At 35.3% G+C, this 16,184-nt stretch overlaps 2 protein-coding genes across 2 annotated transcripts; one reads left to right on the forward strand and one right to left on the reverse strand.

Annotated features, from left to right (window-relative positions):
• The first annotated feature begins 26 nt into the window (after positions 1–26).
• On the forward strand, positions 27–5,940 carry LOC126749420 (transcription initiation factor TFIID subunit 6-like). The gene is made up of 8 exons (XM_050459111.1): positions 27–667; positions 847–1,077; positions 1,130–1,327; positions 1,508–1,687; positions 1,863–2,163; positions 3,219–3,556; positions 5,431–5,595; positions 5,677–5,940. The coding sequence occupies exons 1-8, from the start codon at positions 425–427 to the stop codon at positions 5,890–5,892; spliced, it is 1,872 nt and encodes a 623-aa protein (XP_050315068.1). The 5' UTR covers positions 27–424; the 3' UTR covers positions 5,893–5,940.
• A 4,529-nt stretch (positions 5,941–10,469) lies between these two features.
• LOC126749441 (pneumococcal serine-rich repeat protein-like) lies at positions 10,470–16,184 on the reverse strand. The gene is made up of 15 exons (XM_050459136.1): positions 16,029–16,184; positions 15,748–15,843; positions 15,605–15,691; positions 15,476–15,544; positions 15,134–15,418; positions 14,310–14,396; positions 14,065–14,259; positions 13,853–14,005; positions 13,644–13,793; positions 13,435–13,584; positions 13,178–13,372; positions 11,468–11,620; positions 11,253–11,411; positions 10,683–11,174; positions 10,470–10,616 (listed from the first exon to the last, which is right to left on the reverse strand). Exons 1-15 carry the CDS (start codon positions 16,072–16,074, stop codon positions 10,561–10,563), a joined length of 2,373 nt encoding a protein of 790 aa, XP_050315093.1. The 5' UTR covers positions 16,075–16,184; the 3' UTR covers positions 10,470–10,560.

Below are 16,184 nucleotides of genomic sequence, written 5' to 3' on the forward strand. Positions count from 1 at the left end.
GTTGACATTTGTTTGACAGTTTTTCCAATAAGGTTAGGCTGCAATTACAATGACACAATTTTAAAGGTGCATTTTTCGAACATAAGTTTAAATAAACATTATGAAGTCTTTAAAAATTTACTCTTGGCTTAAAAATGACCATTATACTAATTTAAACTGGGTCAATCATGTTGCGTTAGCAAAACAAGCAAGCTGCCATGTGATTTTAGCTTAACAACTGTCATTTTTTGACATCGGTTTGTTGTTGTTGTATCAAAACCTGGGCCATAACCATTAAAACTAAAGTGAACTTATTTTTATATTTTATGTATTACCTTATTATCCACTAACTTCTTAATAATTTATATTTAATCACAAATCTCTCATATAAGCTAAGAAATAAAATTCCATATGTAAAAACACCGCAGAGGGGCACAAGCTAAGGATGTCCAAGATAACAGAAAGCGACTTGTATGGCACCAATTTTTCAGTGGAATCCATCAAAGTTATAGCGGAAAGTATCGGGATCGGTAATTTACAAGATGAAGCGGCCAAGGATCTTGCAGAGGATATCTCTTTTCGTTTAAAGCATATTATTCAAGACGCCGCCAAATTTATGCACCATGCAAAACGAGTTAAGTTGTTACAGAGTGATGTTGATTCCGCCTTGAAAGTTAAAAATATTGAGGTAAGTTAAGGATTATATTTTTTAAATGTACCATAGCCTAAGTTCAAGCTACTTACACCAGTCAAAACAATTACAGTTTACTTTATGTGAAAGATTCACTTAGTATTCTACAAGAATATGGATGTATATTGTTTGATGTTCTAAATACATTTGTGCAGGCCATATTATTGTACTTTTAGCCCCAATATGGGTTCCATTCGACTGAACCACTCCCTTTCCGATTTGCCTCTGGCGGTGGCAGAGAATTACATTTTATCGAGGAAAAGGAAGTGGACTTAGGAGACTTGCTTACAAATGTGAACCCAAAAGCTCCCTTGGAAGTTGTATTGAGATCTCACTGGTTGTGCATAGATGGTATTCAACCGACTATACCTGAGAACCCACCTCCTGTAGCTAAAGCGGTTCAAAAGGTTGGCATTTAAGTGAGTGTGAATGTAATTATTAAAATTCTTTTGATTATAGCTAGAGTCTGTAGACCCAGTGAATAAAAAACCAATGAAGGAAACGGCTGGGAAACCCAGTACAGGAAAACAAAAATTGAAAAATGTAGAAACTGTTCAAATTAAACAGTTGGCCACTCACGAGTTGTCTGTCGAACAACAGTTGTATTATAAGGAAATTACTGAGGCATGTGTTGGATCAGACGAAGCCAGACGAGCAGTAAGTAGAATCCATTATTTTCAATTTATTCAGTTACACATACATATAAAATTATTCTAACAATACTAACATAAAAGCCATTAATTATGGAATTATATTAAAATTAATCTGGAAAAATTTCTCAAATTGATAAAGGATGTAGGTTATGAAACACTAATAAAAAATATGTCAATTTTATAGGAAGCTCTTCAGAGCTTATCATCAGATCCTGGTTTACACGAAATGCTTCCCAGGATGTGCACATTCATAATTGAAGGAGTAAGGGTAAATGTTGTTCAAAATAATTTGGCACTGCTCATTTATCTTATGCGGATGGTTAAGGCTTTATTGGACAATCAATCTTTGTATTTGGAAAAATATGTGAGTACAAGAGAAAATTTGAACTATATATAACAAATCACACAAATATTTTCCCCATTTATAGACATATTAAGACTGGTTTATTTGGCACTGGAAATTATTCAATAATAATAAAATCCAGTAATATCTGAGGTACTTAAAATAAATAATTTTGAACTTATTAACGTATTTCCAGCTTCATGAACTGATACCTTCAGTAACAACATGCATAGTATCGAAACAGTTGTGTATGAGACCTGAACTGGACAACCATTGGGCCCTCAGGGATTTCGCTTCTCGACTGATGGCCCAAATTTGTAAAAACTTTAATACGAGCACGAACAACATTCAGACGAGAATCACCAGGATGTTCACCAACGCTTTACAGCAAAGCGACAAAATCCCGATGTCGTCGTTGTACGGAGCGTTACAGGGTTTATCGGAACTCGGTACCGAAGTTGTTCGGATTTTTATTTTGCCCAGGATTAAAATTATCGGTAGGTCTATTTGGATTTCAAAAATGTTTCAAAACAAAAATTTTAAACAATCAATACATAAAACGTTTAATAATTAACAAACAAATCAAAAAAAAACAATAATAATAGATCTATACAAGAATTCTAGTAAAAATTACTTGTATATATATAAAAGTAGTTTAACATAGATGCAAGTAAATCGTTTTATATTACATTATATGAGAAAAAGTAGAATAATGAAACTCAAACTTACTTATTGAAGTGACTATTACTTATTTTCAATTTCTAGAGGCAAATGATTATATTATCTCTTCATAGTACAAGACGGATATCCCTTCAATAATTCAACTGGTTCTTGGTTTAATTATAATGATCATATGAATACTTAGATTACAGAAATCTAGAGTTTGACTGTTTACCCTTGAAAGAGATTCTAGGTTTTCTTTAAAGTCTATAGAGTAAAAGTTGATGGTAGTGTTTCAATTTTTACCTGAAAGTTTCTATTCTTTTAAGGTGATTTTGCTAGATTGTGAGCTATTATTTCACAAGATAACTCCATACCTTAATCGAAAGTGTACATACGCATGATATGCCATTGCGGTTTCAATACAAACATTGTTGGAAATAATTGTAATTGAGTAGCAGTAGGTAGCAAATGTTAGCTATGATATGTCCAATCCAACCTATAATCTAATTTAATTCCTAGAAAAGTTACACAAACTAAAGTTTTAGGTTATTTGTTGTTTGATTTATAAATCGTTGACGGCTGATTTTTGTTGAAGTTTATCAATATTGAGTAATACCAACTATTGTTGGTAAATCAATAATTTTCAAGCAATCAGGGGGTGGTAAAAATTTTATGGGCTACAACTCCAGCATTTGCCAAAAGAGTTATTATGTCATAATTGCACTTAGGTCAGTCTACTTTGACCAAAGGAAGTGACTCAAAAATGAAGCGTCTCCGTTGAGTATACTTTCTCTTCCTTTGGTTATATATCTAAGTCTCTTTGAGAATAATGGATGATTATTTTGAATTCAGTCTACGTTAATAACTAAAGGGGGACATATTTGCTTAGGTGCTCGCCTCGAGAGCCACTTGGACCAGATCGGTATGGTGTCGAACGCCGATCGAACGGCCGCCGGTCACATCAAACAACTGCTGATCAAAGTGATGACGCCGATCATAAAATCGTTACGGGGCCCCCCCGATAACATCGAGGACTACAAACAGGACTACGGCTACTTGGGATTTTCGTTGCACGGCGCCGTTGCCAAAGCGCGCACCCAAATTACGGCGCCCGCGTCCTCTTCCGCTAATTCGGCAACATCGTCGTCGTCCGGCGTCGTGCCGTCCGCGACGGTCGGACCGTCCGTCACCGCGCGAACGGTCACCTCCAGCGGAATTATACAGCAGGTGGGTTAACTAACTAGTGACGTCACGCCTCATATAACTCGGATTTTAGTGTAACAATGTGATGTATAAATATACATATATAATCATTCAAACGTCGCCTATAGGAAATAGTCTATGAGCGTAAGCGAGAGGGGACATATGGAGTCCGCATGAGACAGACAGAGGGCACAATACATGCCGTTTCCAAATTAATACGAGATCGAAAAACGAGATAATTCTTATCCCCACCATAATGCACTGCCAATATGAGATTGCATTTTAAACGTTTAACGTTATTTTTATTCCTAGCTTCCTGCTTAATCAGCAAAGATTAAATTTAAAACCGCTCGCTATTTTCTTGTTAAAATGTGTTCTCTTGAGGAAAAAAAAGCAAATTATTAAGTGGTATTATGCCGGCAGTTCTGTCGATGAAATATGAGGCAGAATTGCATTCACGTTCGAAAATCGGCCCATTCCCGTACGCAGCACAATTTTTGCAATTATCCATAGGTTTGAGACCTTTGGGTGCTTGCAAAATTGCAGGAAATGCTACGCAAATGAGTAACTACCTGTTGTTAGACCGCTAGCCGAAGAAAGGGAGAAAGGGAGGTTAAGGTTTGTGCTGTTGCTGAAATTAACTTTCCTTGCAATAGTACAACCGTTGCCAAAGAAACGGGTATTGAGCCTTTAAGGGTTAGAAGAATTTTAAAAAGAAATAAGTACAAGTGCTATAAGTTGCAAAAAACCCATGAAATTTTCCCACAGGACAATGAGAGACGCAAATCGGGACGAAATGTTTATTAGTAACATTTTGTTTTCAGATGAGTCCTCTTTCTCTATTTGTGGTAAACATAATCCGTCCATTACAGTTCGAGGGAAAACAAGCACATACGCATACCAACACGTACACAATACCCTCAAAAGGTTAATGTATGGACAGGCATTTTAGGTGATTCAATTATAGGCCCTTTTTTTATCGATGGAAACCTTAATGCCAACAAATACCTTAATCTTTTGAGGTATGAAGTTCTTCCTGCTATTCGAGGGCTCAATATCAATTTAGAACAAGTTTGGTTTCAACAGGATGGTTGTCCCGCTCATAACGTATTAGTGGTACGTCAATTTCTCGAAACGTCTTTCTCTGATCGAACAATCAGTGGAAACGGTACTATTAAATCGCCCGCCAGAAGCCCCGATTTAGCCCCCAATGATTTTTTTCTTTGGGGAAACTTAAATGAACAAATGAAAGAAAGAAAGAAAGAAAATGTGCTATATTACGTAAGACAACAAAATCTTGTGTACAAGCATCCTAAAAACTAAAAAATTCCAAATTCACTTTAAATTTCAAATTATAGGCACGAAAATTAACGGGCTACTAATTTAGAAGAGCTTTGTGTTAAAATTAGGCAAGCATTTAATAGTATCTCGATTGAAATGTTGTCGAACACGAGAAGTTCGTTTTATGATCGACTGACGTACTGCACTGCTAAACAGGGTGGCCTTTTTGAACCTGACATAAGATAATTTTAATTTTTATTTAATATTATCAAATTAATTAATTTTTTGCTTTATTTTGAATTAGTTTTTTTATTTCCTGTCCAATATTTAGTTAATTTGTGTTTACAACATTATTGCAGTCGGTTTTTAGTTTATTTTTTGCTGTTAGGACAGGCAGCAGCAAAGACTCAAACGAAACAATTTTTTTTTAATTTGCCATAGAGCAGTGCATCCCCGCTTGAACGCCTTAAGACTACTGAAAGGTTTCGGTTTCGGGCTTCGGCGGGGTCCGCTGCTTCGAGTATGTTGTCACAACGTTGCCAGACCCACCACGATATATAATTCCTATAAGCGAAGTTAGAATGATCGTATCTGTATAATGTGGTGCATTCTTTAAGAGTAATCCGGCGCCCCAAGGAAGAACGATCGTGATGAGTCAGCAGCCTCAGAGGTTCTCGCTACAACAGAGTCAGCAACAAAAGGTCGTTTTTATGCCGCAGAGGTCTCAAGGTAACGCGGCCACACAGCAACAGTTCAGTCAGGTCACATCGCCGACCACGACCGTAAGTTTTCAATTATTCAATTTCTCGCCGTTAATATTTGAACGGAAATTTTCGTGCGGATAAGTTTGAAATTTTTTTCAGGTGGTTAAATTGGTGTCGAGCAGCAACCAAAATCTGACGCAACAACCGAAATTCATCCAAAGTCAACCGCAAAAGATGGTCGTCGTTTCGAATCAGACTAATCAAAGTGCGTCGAATCAGTCGCATCAGGGAACGTTCGTGCAACAGCTGCAACAGTTGCAACAGCAACAAATGCACGCGCGGAAAAGTATCGACGATATTCCCGATTTAGGTTAAGTTATATAAATTTCTTTTTTTTTTTAATAATAAATAAATTTTAAGCAATTTTTTTGTGTCTTTTTTTATTTATTTTTTAAAATAAATACACACAGCCTGTAACCCACAAATTGCAATTTAGGTGTACATAATTAAAAACAACACAAAAGTAAAAATACAATAAAACCCTAAGTTTCTTGATTTTCCTCTTAAACATATAAATAAATGACACTGAAAAATGTGGAATTATATAAAAAAAAGCATACGACTTAACGGCATACATAACGTATCAAAATATATCAAATTCTAGAAATATTTTACCAATTTTGAACTATTTAAGTGTTTTCCGCTTTTCTGTAAAAATTTTCATAAAAAGCAAAGTAAATTATAAATTCATTACAATAAACTAACTAGTACTACTGTTTATCTCTTAATTAAAAAACAAAAAAAAACATTAAGTCAATGTAGGAAATGTTCAATATGCTCCATACTACGTCTTGGCAACACGCTAATCTTATTCGTTTTTGTAAGTTAGCTAAGTCGAAGGGTTTAGTTTTGTAGATGGCCGTAAAAAAAGTCTAATGATGTCAAATCAGGGGATCGTGCTGGCCATTCCATCGGTCCTCGTCTTCCTACACACCGATTTGGAAATAATCGAATGACGTACCTACTGCAGAACTTTGATTTGACACATCTTACGGAAACCATATGATATGGAAGAAACAAGTGCAAGATAAAAACAACAATTTAACAAAAAAAAGGCGTACGTTTTATTTTATAGTACATTCAGAGTGAAACTAGGGTTATTTGTCCATGTCATAAACTTCTGTCTCGAAAATTCTGTTTTTCCTTCAATGTGGAAAAAAGCGAAAGTTAGCCCTTTACCCAAGACGTTAAATCCTCTTACATTAAGCGATCTGAGGCCAATAAGCATTCTTCCAATGCTATCAAAAATATTAGAAAAAGTAATGGAAATGCAGCTTCAGAAATATGTATGTTAAAGACAACTCAATTTTACCAGTGACACAATCAGGGTTTAGATCAAACCACGGTACTGTTGTACGGCATTGGCCTCTATAACTGATGATATTTTATCAGCATTTGATTCCAATAAACTAACATTACTGGTAATGCTTGACTATAGGCCTTTGATGCTCTCAACCATGATCTTTTAATAAATATTTTGTCATTTGTTGGTTTAGGGGAGGGGGCATGCGCGTTGATTGCTAATTATCTTAGAGATAGGTATATCAAGCTGTTTCTTATAATGGCGTAGATTCTGGTTTTTTAGAGATTTCTTCTGGCGTGCCTCAGGGCTCTATCCTTGGGCCAATCCTTCTTTCAATCTATGTATCAAACATGGCAAAAATATTCATATCATCTAAGCAGCACTATTCATCAGCATATACTCAGCATATACTCAAATATATCTCTCATTTGAACCAGGTGAAAGTTCCCAAGCAGTGGATGTCATTAATTATGACCTTGCAATAGCATAAATGCATATGAAATCAGCATTTATGTTGTTTGGGGGCAAGGGTAGCCGTAAGAGTTTTTTACAGTATTATAGGGACCTAATTCATATCAATAACGAGCCTATAAAACACGTCGAGCACTGCAAGAGCTTGGGTTTGATTCTGGATAGTGACTTGCGATTCACGCAGCACGTAAATTCATGTATTCAAAAAGGATTTTTAAACCTTAAAAATATTTATACACATCGTTACGTTTTAAATAGAAAAACAAAAATTCTACTGTGTGATTCGCTGGTCCTATCACAGCTTAATCATTGCGATGCAGTGTAGGGTCCATGCTTGAGAACTGCTGAAGAGAGTAGAATTCAGAAACTCCAAAATGCGTAGGCATATATGCTGTCACATTTTCTTTTTTTGCTGGTTGAGGTACTCTTTATAATTTATAGCGTTTATATTATTCCTATTTTGAAACTTAGTATTGTATAGATAATTAGGTTAGATGGAAGAACAGGCATTTATATATCTAAATCTTTGTGCGCTGAATCTCGCCTTTAAACTATTAACCTTGTAATTATTGTATTTTTTTTTTCTTAAATAAAAAGACCTTTATTATTATTAAAAAATTTAGTTTTTATCCGTACATAGTACGAGGTGCTTCGTTTTTCAACAAATGCAATTAAAAACAGACGTAGAAAAGTATTGGTAATATTTCTGACTTAGGCTAAGTTATATCAAATTTCTTGTGGCTTTTTTTATTTATTTTTAAAAACGAATAGGATGTTAACAAGCCCAAAGGAATATCCATAAATTGAAAGGTTTTTTAGGTGTACGTAACTAAAAAATAACACAAAAGTAAAAATACAGTAAACCGTAAAATTCCAGTTTAATGTTGGTACTATTAATTAAATCTAAGATGGTTGATTTTCCTTTTAAACGTAAAAATAGAGCGAGTAAAAATCTACACTGAAAAACATGGAATTATATAAGAAAAGCATACGACTTAACGTCAAATACCTTGCTAAATTGCTTCTACAATGTGTATCCGCTAAATGCATAATATATAAAATTCTAGAAATACTACGTGTACAATATCTTATATCAATTCTCAACTGTTTCGAAGTTATTACGTGTTTTCCGATTTAAGAAAATTGTTTGGTTCCACATATTCATTACAACACATCCAGAATCTAATAAGTAATATTGTTTATCTCTTAAATAAACAACAAAAAGAAAACGTTAAGGTCAATGTAGAAGTTCATAATGCTGGCCAGAACGTCCTGAGAACACCATAATGTTAAATAGAAATTTCTTCTAAAGTACTCCACATCTCAGGCATGACCGATGAACTAATCACAATCGTTATTCGTCTATCAAAGTCGAGGGGTTTAGTTTTGTAGATATTATTAATAACGTAAAAAAAAGTCTAATGATGTCGCTGGCAATTCCATCGGTCCTCGTCTCCCAATCCACCGATTTGGAAATAATCGTTTGTGGTCCTGCCGGACATTGATTTGGTCCATCTTACTGAAACCATATGATATTAGCCGGAACTTGTGGGTTTGCTAGATCAGGATGTAAGTTTGTCAAAGTTGGCACGACATTATTTTAGAACACTGTTAAATCATTATCACAATTCAAATTGCCATAGTTAATCGATGGTCCAGTGACATCATAATCTACAACAATTCCTGTCCAAACATTAGCCTTTTCAGCCTGTATGTTGTTCTTTTATCCAGTGAGAGACCATGTAAAGGGGCACTCATCAGAAAAAAAAACGTGCAATGATTGGATCTCATTGTTATGCCATTATTTGATCACAAAAATTCGATCTCTTATCAGAATCATCTTCCGTAAGTTCAATGGGAATCAATTTATAGGGACGCCTTAATATTTTCTTTTAATACAAGAAAAATCGATGAGTGACTAACATTGAACAATAGCGCTGGTTTTAAACCAAAATGGCGTTTAATGTAGGAGATAAATTGGGAAATTATTCATGGAATCACTGATCAAATTGCAAGCACTGCAAAAAACCCTACACGACTGTCTTATATATATAAAAAGGAAAAATTAATCTATATTTCAATCAAATATTGATGTTTACGCTTATTACAGAATCTTCTCGACCTAGAACAAGATCACGCATTAAATTCCGCACTCCAGACCTCTGTTGGTACAACCAGTATATGGTGCAGGATAAAAACGAGAATTTGACGGATAAAATGTGTACGTTTTATTTTTTGGTACATTCAGAGTGGAACTAGCGTTATATAGTAAATAAATTATATTAAAAGTCTGTGAAAAGCTTGAATATGCTATGGATTCACTCAGAGTGCAGTCATGTTCTTTCCGGCACACTTTAAAAAGAAGAAATCAGATGAATGAATATTATAGAATTTTCATATTTTTGTAAAATAACTGCAGATATACCTTAAAAGGTTCAGTTCTTGGCCAATTCTTTATCAAGAAAAGAATTACACGTTTTTGATATGTTCGACGTTGTGAAAACTAAAAAAAATCCAAATCTTTGTGCTCGATAGACAAATCAATTTAAAATAAATCAGTCGCACTGGACATTAACAATGAGATGAAATAAGCAATATATACTTATAACTGAACGCATCTAAATATTCCATTACTTGTTTTGGATACAAAAAGAGGTTACCTTATGATCAGGAAAACCTTAAATTATATATAGGTTTAACAGAACTACTCTGGATATCATTTTTGAAAAAGATCTTTGTATACGAACAAAATCATAATAAAGTCGTGTTTAACTATTGTAACGTATACTCCTAAACGTATCCTGATAGCTGATAGATTATAAAAATTACATCACAGTAGATTCAGAACAAGATCGCACCTTAATTTTCGCATGAGTTATGCCACAGTCCCACCATTTGTTATTTTTAGTTAGTCAGTTGAAATAGTAGCTACGCTTAGTTTGTACGAAATAAATTTTGTATTTTTTAAAAATGAGTTTGGCATATCCGGATAGTTAACTCACGCAAGACCTCTGTTAATCCTACCGATATATAGAATAAACCAGTTCAAGATAAATTTTTTTTTTAATAACCAACGGTTTGAGGGGATTCAGCTATCAACTTAAATAAAACTAAAACGTCAATATAAAAACTAAATTTATTGGCAAAAATAGATTTAAAAGCTATCACATGATTTCAAAATTAAATGATACTTAACGAGCCTAATCTATTTAAAATGTACCGGAGTATGACACTGCGCTTGAACTGGCACTGGCACTTGAGTAACCTGTAAGAAAATTAAAAAAAAATAAGTTGCACTGCTGAAAAAGTCATTAAGGTAAAAGTTACTTACTCTGTGAACTAGAAGAACTCTTCAAAAAACTACCGGACAATCCGTAAACTCCGTTATCTCTTACGTCAATGAGCTGACCGGCAGTAGGCGAGTGAACTTCATTGGAAACAGCCGAACCGGCTTTTGCAACTGCTAGGGCAGCTCCACTTCCGGAAGCAGAGCCAGCTTTTGATACTCCAAACGTTCCATGGCCGCTATACGATCCCGACTTATCCCCCAAATAGGCCCCTTGGTTTCCCAATGGTTGTTGATGACCTACTGACGACTGTTGTCCATTAGCCGAGGCGTCACTTTTGGAGTAAGCTGTTGACCCACCAAAAGCTCCTTGAGTGCCGAACGGTTTATGTTCATTATTGAGATTTTCGCTTGTTGTTTGGTGGTTATTTGAAGCAGCGGCAGCGTTGCTTTTTGAAAATGCCGCTGAACCACCGAATGCCCCTTGAGTACCGAACGGTTTTGAGTTTTCGATGGGCAAATGACCGGTTCCAGGACCTACAAAAAGAACAAGTACTCAAATAAATCCAAGAGATATTTGAGTTATTTGATATTTTACCACATCTTGCTACATACCAATCAAGACTCCTTTATTATCTTCGCTTTTGGTGCTTACTGCATAATGGCCATTTTCTGAATTCTTATAACCAGCCTTATTGTTACCGTGATAGGAACCGTCTTCGTTTTGGAAAACTATTCCCCCGGAAAGATGTGCGGCATCATGCGTGTTTAATCCTAAAAAAGCAGAACGCGTTTTTCCAGATATTTTCCATGTTGAACCGGTCACTTACCCTGATTAGTTTGAATGCAAGAGCTACCACCGGCACAAGGAATTTGACCGGAGAAGCTTGACTTTATCGGTGCCTCCAAATCAGTTGACGGTTTATTGATGTAATATGTGCCAGATAATGGAGTCTCTGGATGAACGGATGGAGCAGAAACACCTAAAAATCCATATAACATAAGTCATTCGGTCCTCTTAAAAAAAGTAAATGGGGACAAACTGAAACTAAAGGGACTACTAGTTTTTTTAAATGTCAGTTGTCTCGTTTCTACAGTATAAAAAAAGATAGAGGGTTGTAATGTATATCGAAAGAAAGGGCTTTGATATATCTTCAGAAAATGTTTCTTGAGTTTTTCTTGAAAATCGCATAGTTTTTTAGTAAATATAGGAAAACTAGGATCATAGGGACTCCTAGTTGTTTTTTTTGCAAACAAAAATATTTTCTTCGTTTCTTGATTATAAAAAAATATAGAGGATTGTAATGTATATCAAATGAAAGGGCTTTAAGTTGTCTTCAAAAAATATGTCTTGAGTTTTTTTATGAAATCACATGGTTTTTGAGTGAATATGCAAAAACTGGGATCATATAAACCCCTAGTTATTTTTTTTTAAACAAATTTACTTGTTGCAATTCTACAGTATAAAAAATTATAAAGCGTTGTAATGCATATCAAGCAATGGCGTTTTATATTTCCTTCAAAAAATTTCACTCGAGTTTTCTTCTGAAATCTCACGGTTTTTAAATAAATTGGGAAAAACTAGAGACTCCTAGTTTTTTTTACAAAAAACATGCCGTTGTCTGCTGCGTTGCTACAGTGTAATCAAATATAGAAGTTTGTAATGTATATGAAATGAAAATGTTTTGAATTATCTTTAGGAAATGTCTCTTGAATTTTTTTCTGAAATCGCATAATATTTGAGAAAATAGGTGAAAACTGAGACAATAGGAAGCCCTAGTTATTTACTATCAAAAATTATTATTTGCGGCATTTCTACAGTATAAAAAAATATAGAGGATTTTAATAAATATGAAATGAACAGATATCGAATTATCTTCAGCAAATGTCTCTTGAATTTTCTTCTGAAATTGGATAGTTTTTGAGTAAAGTGAGGAAAACTGGGACCATAGGAACCCCTAGTTATTTTCTATTAAAAAAAATTACGATTTGCTGCATTTCTACAGTGTAATAAAATATAGAGGGTTGTAATGTATATCAAATAAAAGGGTCTTGAATTATCTTCAAGAAATGTGTCGTAAGTTTTCTTCTGAAACTGCATAATTTTTGAGAAAATAGGGAAAAACTGGGACGATAGGAACCTCTAGTTATTTTCCCTATAAAAAAAGTAATTTTTCTTGCATTTCTACAGTATAAAAAAATATAGAGAGTTGTAATTTGTATCAAATGAAAGGGCTTTTCATTCTTTTAAAAAAACATCTTTTGACTTTTCTTCTTAAACCGCATAGTTTTTAAGTAAATAGGGCCAAACTGAGACCATATGAACCCCTAGTTTTTTTTTACAAAAAAGTGTTATTCGCTTTGCTTCGACAGTATAAAAAAAATATCGAGGCTTGTAATGTATATCAAGTAGAAAATGTCTCTTGAGTTTTCTTCGAAAATCGCATAGTTTTTGAGTAACAAGGGTAAAATTGGGACCCTAAGTGCCCCTAGCTGTTTTCCAAAAATTTTCTTATAAAGGCTCTCAAATGAAAGCTCACCTTTGTTAGCAGCACCACTACTTCCAACATCACTATTTATACCGTTGTCAATATTTAATTGACCACTGGATCCACAGCTGTTACCGGCCAATCCAGGAACGTATCTGCAGGAGGATGATCCCGCTTTAATATGCGCTGGAATATTGGTAATCGATCCGGATTCGTCGTGGTATCCAGAGGAAGTGGCTTGAGAAGCTATAGAGAAGAAAACAGTGAGGTTATTTTTTTTTTAATTTAATTATTCCCTGAAACCGTACCTGCTGCTGCATTAACACTCTGCGAGCCAACTAACACTGATGGTTTATTACTGTGAATAGGAAATATTTGAGATAATTGAGGGTTAGGTTGTACAGGTACTAAAACAGGTGTTGCTTGTGCATGAGGCTGAGCTAATTGGTAACTAGATCCTGAAGAGGAAAAACAAGAACAATTATGATGCTTTAGGCATTCGGCTTAAAAAATCTACCAGAATGATCCACGTGTATTTGATCATTAGTTCCACATTTACCGGCAACCGCTCCCGGAACGTATTGACAACTGGTATCAGATTTCACGTGATCCGGTATGTTGGTGATCGATCCTGATTGATCGTGGTATTCAGAGGCTGATCCAGAAGCTAGAAAATATAATTATTAGTTACAAGGCCTAATTACAGATAAATCCTTATTGGCATACCAATTTCCTTAATATGTTGAGAACCAGCCGCAACTGGTTTACTGTTATAGATACTACCAGGTTGACCGGGTAAAACTGGAATTAATTGGGGCAACTGAGGATTAGGTAGTGCTGAGCCTGATTGACCATGGTATTCCGAGGATGACTCGGAAGCTGAAAAATGTAATTATTAATTACAGAAGCTAATTACAGATAAACCCTTATTGGCATACCAATTTCTTTCACATGTTGAGAACCACCCGCAACTGGTTTACTGTTATAAATACTGCCGGGTTGGCCGGGCAACACTGGAATAATTTGAGACAATTGAGGGTTGGGCACCAGCGCTGGTGCTACTGGAACGGCGACGGCAGGTTGTGGATGTGGTTGGGCTACGTGGACATTGGATCCAGAAGAAGCGGAAGCTCCTGCAAGCAACCGTATAAGAGGACAAATAATTAAAATATTCACTACTTACCGGCAATTGCTGTAGCCGGTTTGCTATCGTGAATACTACCCGAGGGTCCTGGGAAGCTAGCAACCAAACCGGGAGACAACTGACCTACTGTTTGAACATAAGCAGTATTAGAGCTGGACGATTGTGCGGAAGCTGATTGTGTCGCAGTGACTGATGTTCTTTTAAAAAATTCTTTTATTTTTTATAAAAGTGTCTGAAAAATGAAGAAATTTGCCTTGGAAGTTGAGAAAAAAATTTTTGAATAAAGTTGGCAGTCCTTGGCATCAAATGCTTATATCTCGAAAAATAAAAAAGTTAGAGATTTGAAAATTGGCATACGAGGTCTTCCAATAAATTCATTAGAAACAATATTCAGCATTTTTTTCAAAAACTACCTTAAAGTAAGGAAATTAGCCTTGGAACTTGAGAAACAAATTTTTTGAAAAAAATTGAGTCATTGAAGTCATTGGAATCAAACGCTTACATCTCTAAAAATAAAAACGTCCGAGATTTGAAATTTTCCACCCAAGTTCTCCTAATAAATTTATTAAGCGCACATTATAGTATATTTTTTAAAAGTTACCTAAAAGTAATGAAATGAGCCTAGAAAGTTGAGAAAAAAAAAATTTGAAATAAATTGTATGTTCTTGGAACTAAGCGTTCATATTCCAAAAAATTAAAAAATTATAGATTTGAAAAATTGCACACAAGTTCTTCAAATAAATTCATTGGACACCTATTTCAGCTTTTTTTCCAAAAATGCTTTAATATTGAAGAAATCAGCCTTGGAAGTTGAGAAATAATTTCTTGAAAAAAATTGGAATACTACCCAGGAGAGAACTGACCTACTGTTTGAACATAAGCAGTATTAGAACCGGAGGATTGTGAGGAAGCTGATTGTGTCGCAGTGACTGTTGGGTTGCTGCTGTAAATAGCTCCAGGGGCTCCTGGTAAGTTGCTTACGGGTGGAGTTGGGTGCTGATAATTGGAAGTTGCCGTAGCTGAGGCCTGAGCGGCTGAAACGGTTCCGTGGGGAGGTGCTGCCACTGCAGACGCGAGTTTGTAGTCGTGGATGCTGCCATTTGGTCCGGGAAACTGTTGCTGTCTGCATGCGAGGCAACCACTTAGGGCTACATAAAAGTGGGGTTTTAAAAACCCTGCTGTTTGATGGTAAAGTGCTAACTTACCTGCAGAATTAGATGTAGAACCGTACTGAGTTAACGCTCCTGTTTTACTAATCGACTGGGCTGAGGTACCTGAAATAGCATCAATATTACTCAGACTGAAATAATTATTATATAGTACTTGTATCACACCTCCATGTTGTTCTCCATAATACGCTCCCGAATTGAGAGCAGATCCGGCTACAGCACTAGCATGAGCTTCAGCATGGGCTGTAGCACCTACAGAAGTATTTTTTATTTTAAGTTGAAATTATAAAAGCATTATAATAGGTTACCTGAATATGAACCAGCATTTGACCCGGATTGGGCATAGGATCCGGCCGCTGCACCAGCTTTTGCTATTACGTGGGCATTAGTGACGGTATTTAAACCTAAATTATGAAAAAGAGTCTAATAGTAATTTATTAAGTTTAAAAAGGGTTTCTTTGGCTTGGTAAGGAATTACCAAGACCCGCACAAAATTTCTATTAATTTAATTATTTCGCAAATAATTATTAATGAACGGTATTTCCTATACAAACAAAAAAAACTGGTTTCAACGTATAAATCCACTTACACAAATTCACTGCCACCGACACTAAAATAATCAAAGTACGTCTCATGGTCGCTCTTCTTATTACGTTTACCCGTTTATTATTGCGACGGTATCTTTTAACAATCACAGTTTTATGCCGAACTGATTTGGCATTCTTATATCCCACATATTTATATG

The sequence above is a fragment of the Anthonomus grandis genome (genome assembly GCF_022605725.1).
Source record: "Anthonomus grandis grandis chromosome 1 unlocalized genomic scaffold, icAntGran1.3 Chromosome55, whole genome shotgun sequence".
Taxonomy (NCBI): Eukaryota; Metazoa; Arthropoda; class Insecta; order Coleoptera; family Curculionidae; genus Anthonomus; species Anthonomus grandis.

What these genes read in the sequence shown, in the direction of transcription:
- LOC126749420 (XM_050459111.1), top strand. Translation starts at nt 425, where the DNA reads ATGTCCAAGATAACAGAAAGCGACTTGTATGGCACCAATTTTTCAGTG. An exon ending in CCAGCGGAATTATACAGCAG is followed by an intron (nt 3,557 to 5,430) that starts GTGGGTTAACTA and finishes GCATTCTTTAAG; the next exon opens with AGTAATCCGGCGCCCCAAGG. An exon ending in TCACATCGCCGACCACGACC is followed by an intron (nt 5,596 to 5,676) that starts GTAAGTTTTCAA and finishes AATTTTTTTCAG; the next exon opens with GTGGTTAAATTGGTGTCGAG.
- LOC126749441 (XM_050459136.1), bottom strand. Translation starts at nt 16,074, where the DNA reads ATGAGACGTACTTTGATTATTTTAGTGTCGGTGGCAGTGAATTTGT. An exon ending in GTCGGTGGCAGTGAATTTGT is followed by an intron (nt 15,844 to 16,028) that starts GTAAGTGGATTT and finishes TTCATAATTTAG; the next exon opens with GTTTAAATACCGTCACTAAT. An exon ending in TTGCATTCAAACTAATCAGG is followed by an intron (nt 11,412 to 11,467) that starts GTAAGTGACCGG and finishes CTGCTTTTTTAG; the next exon opens with GATTAAACACGCATGATGCC.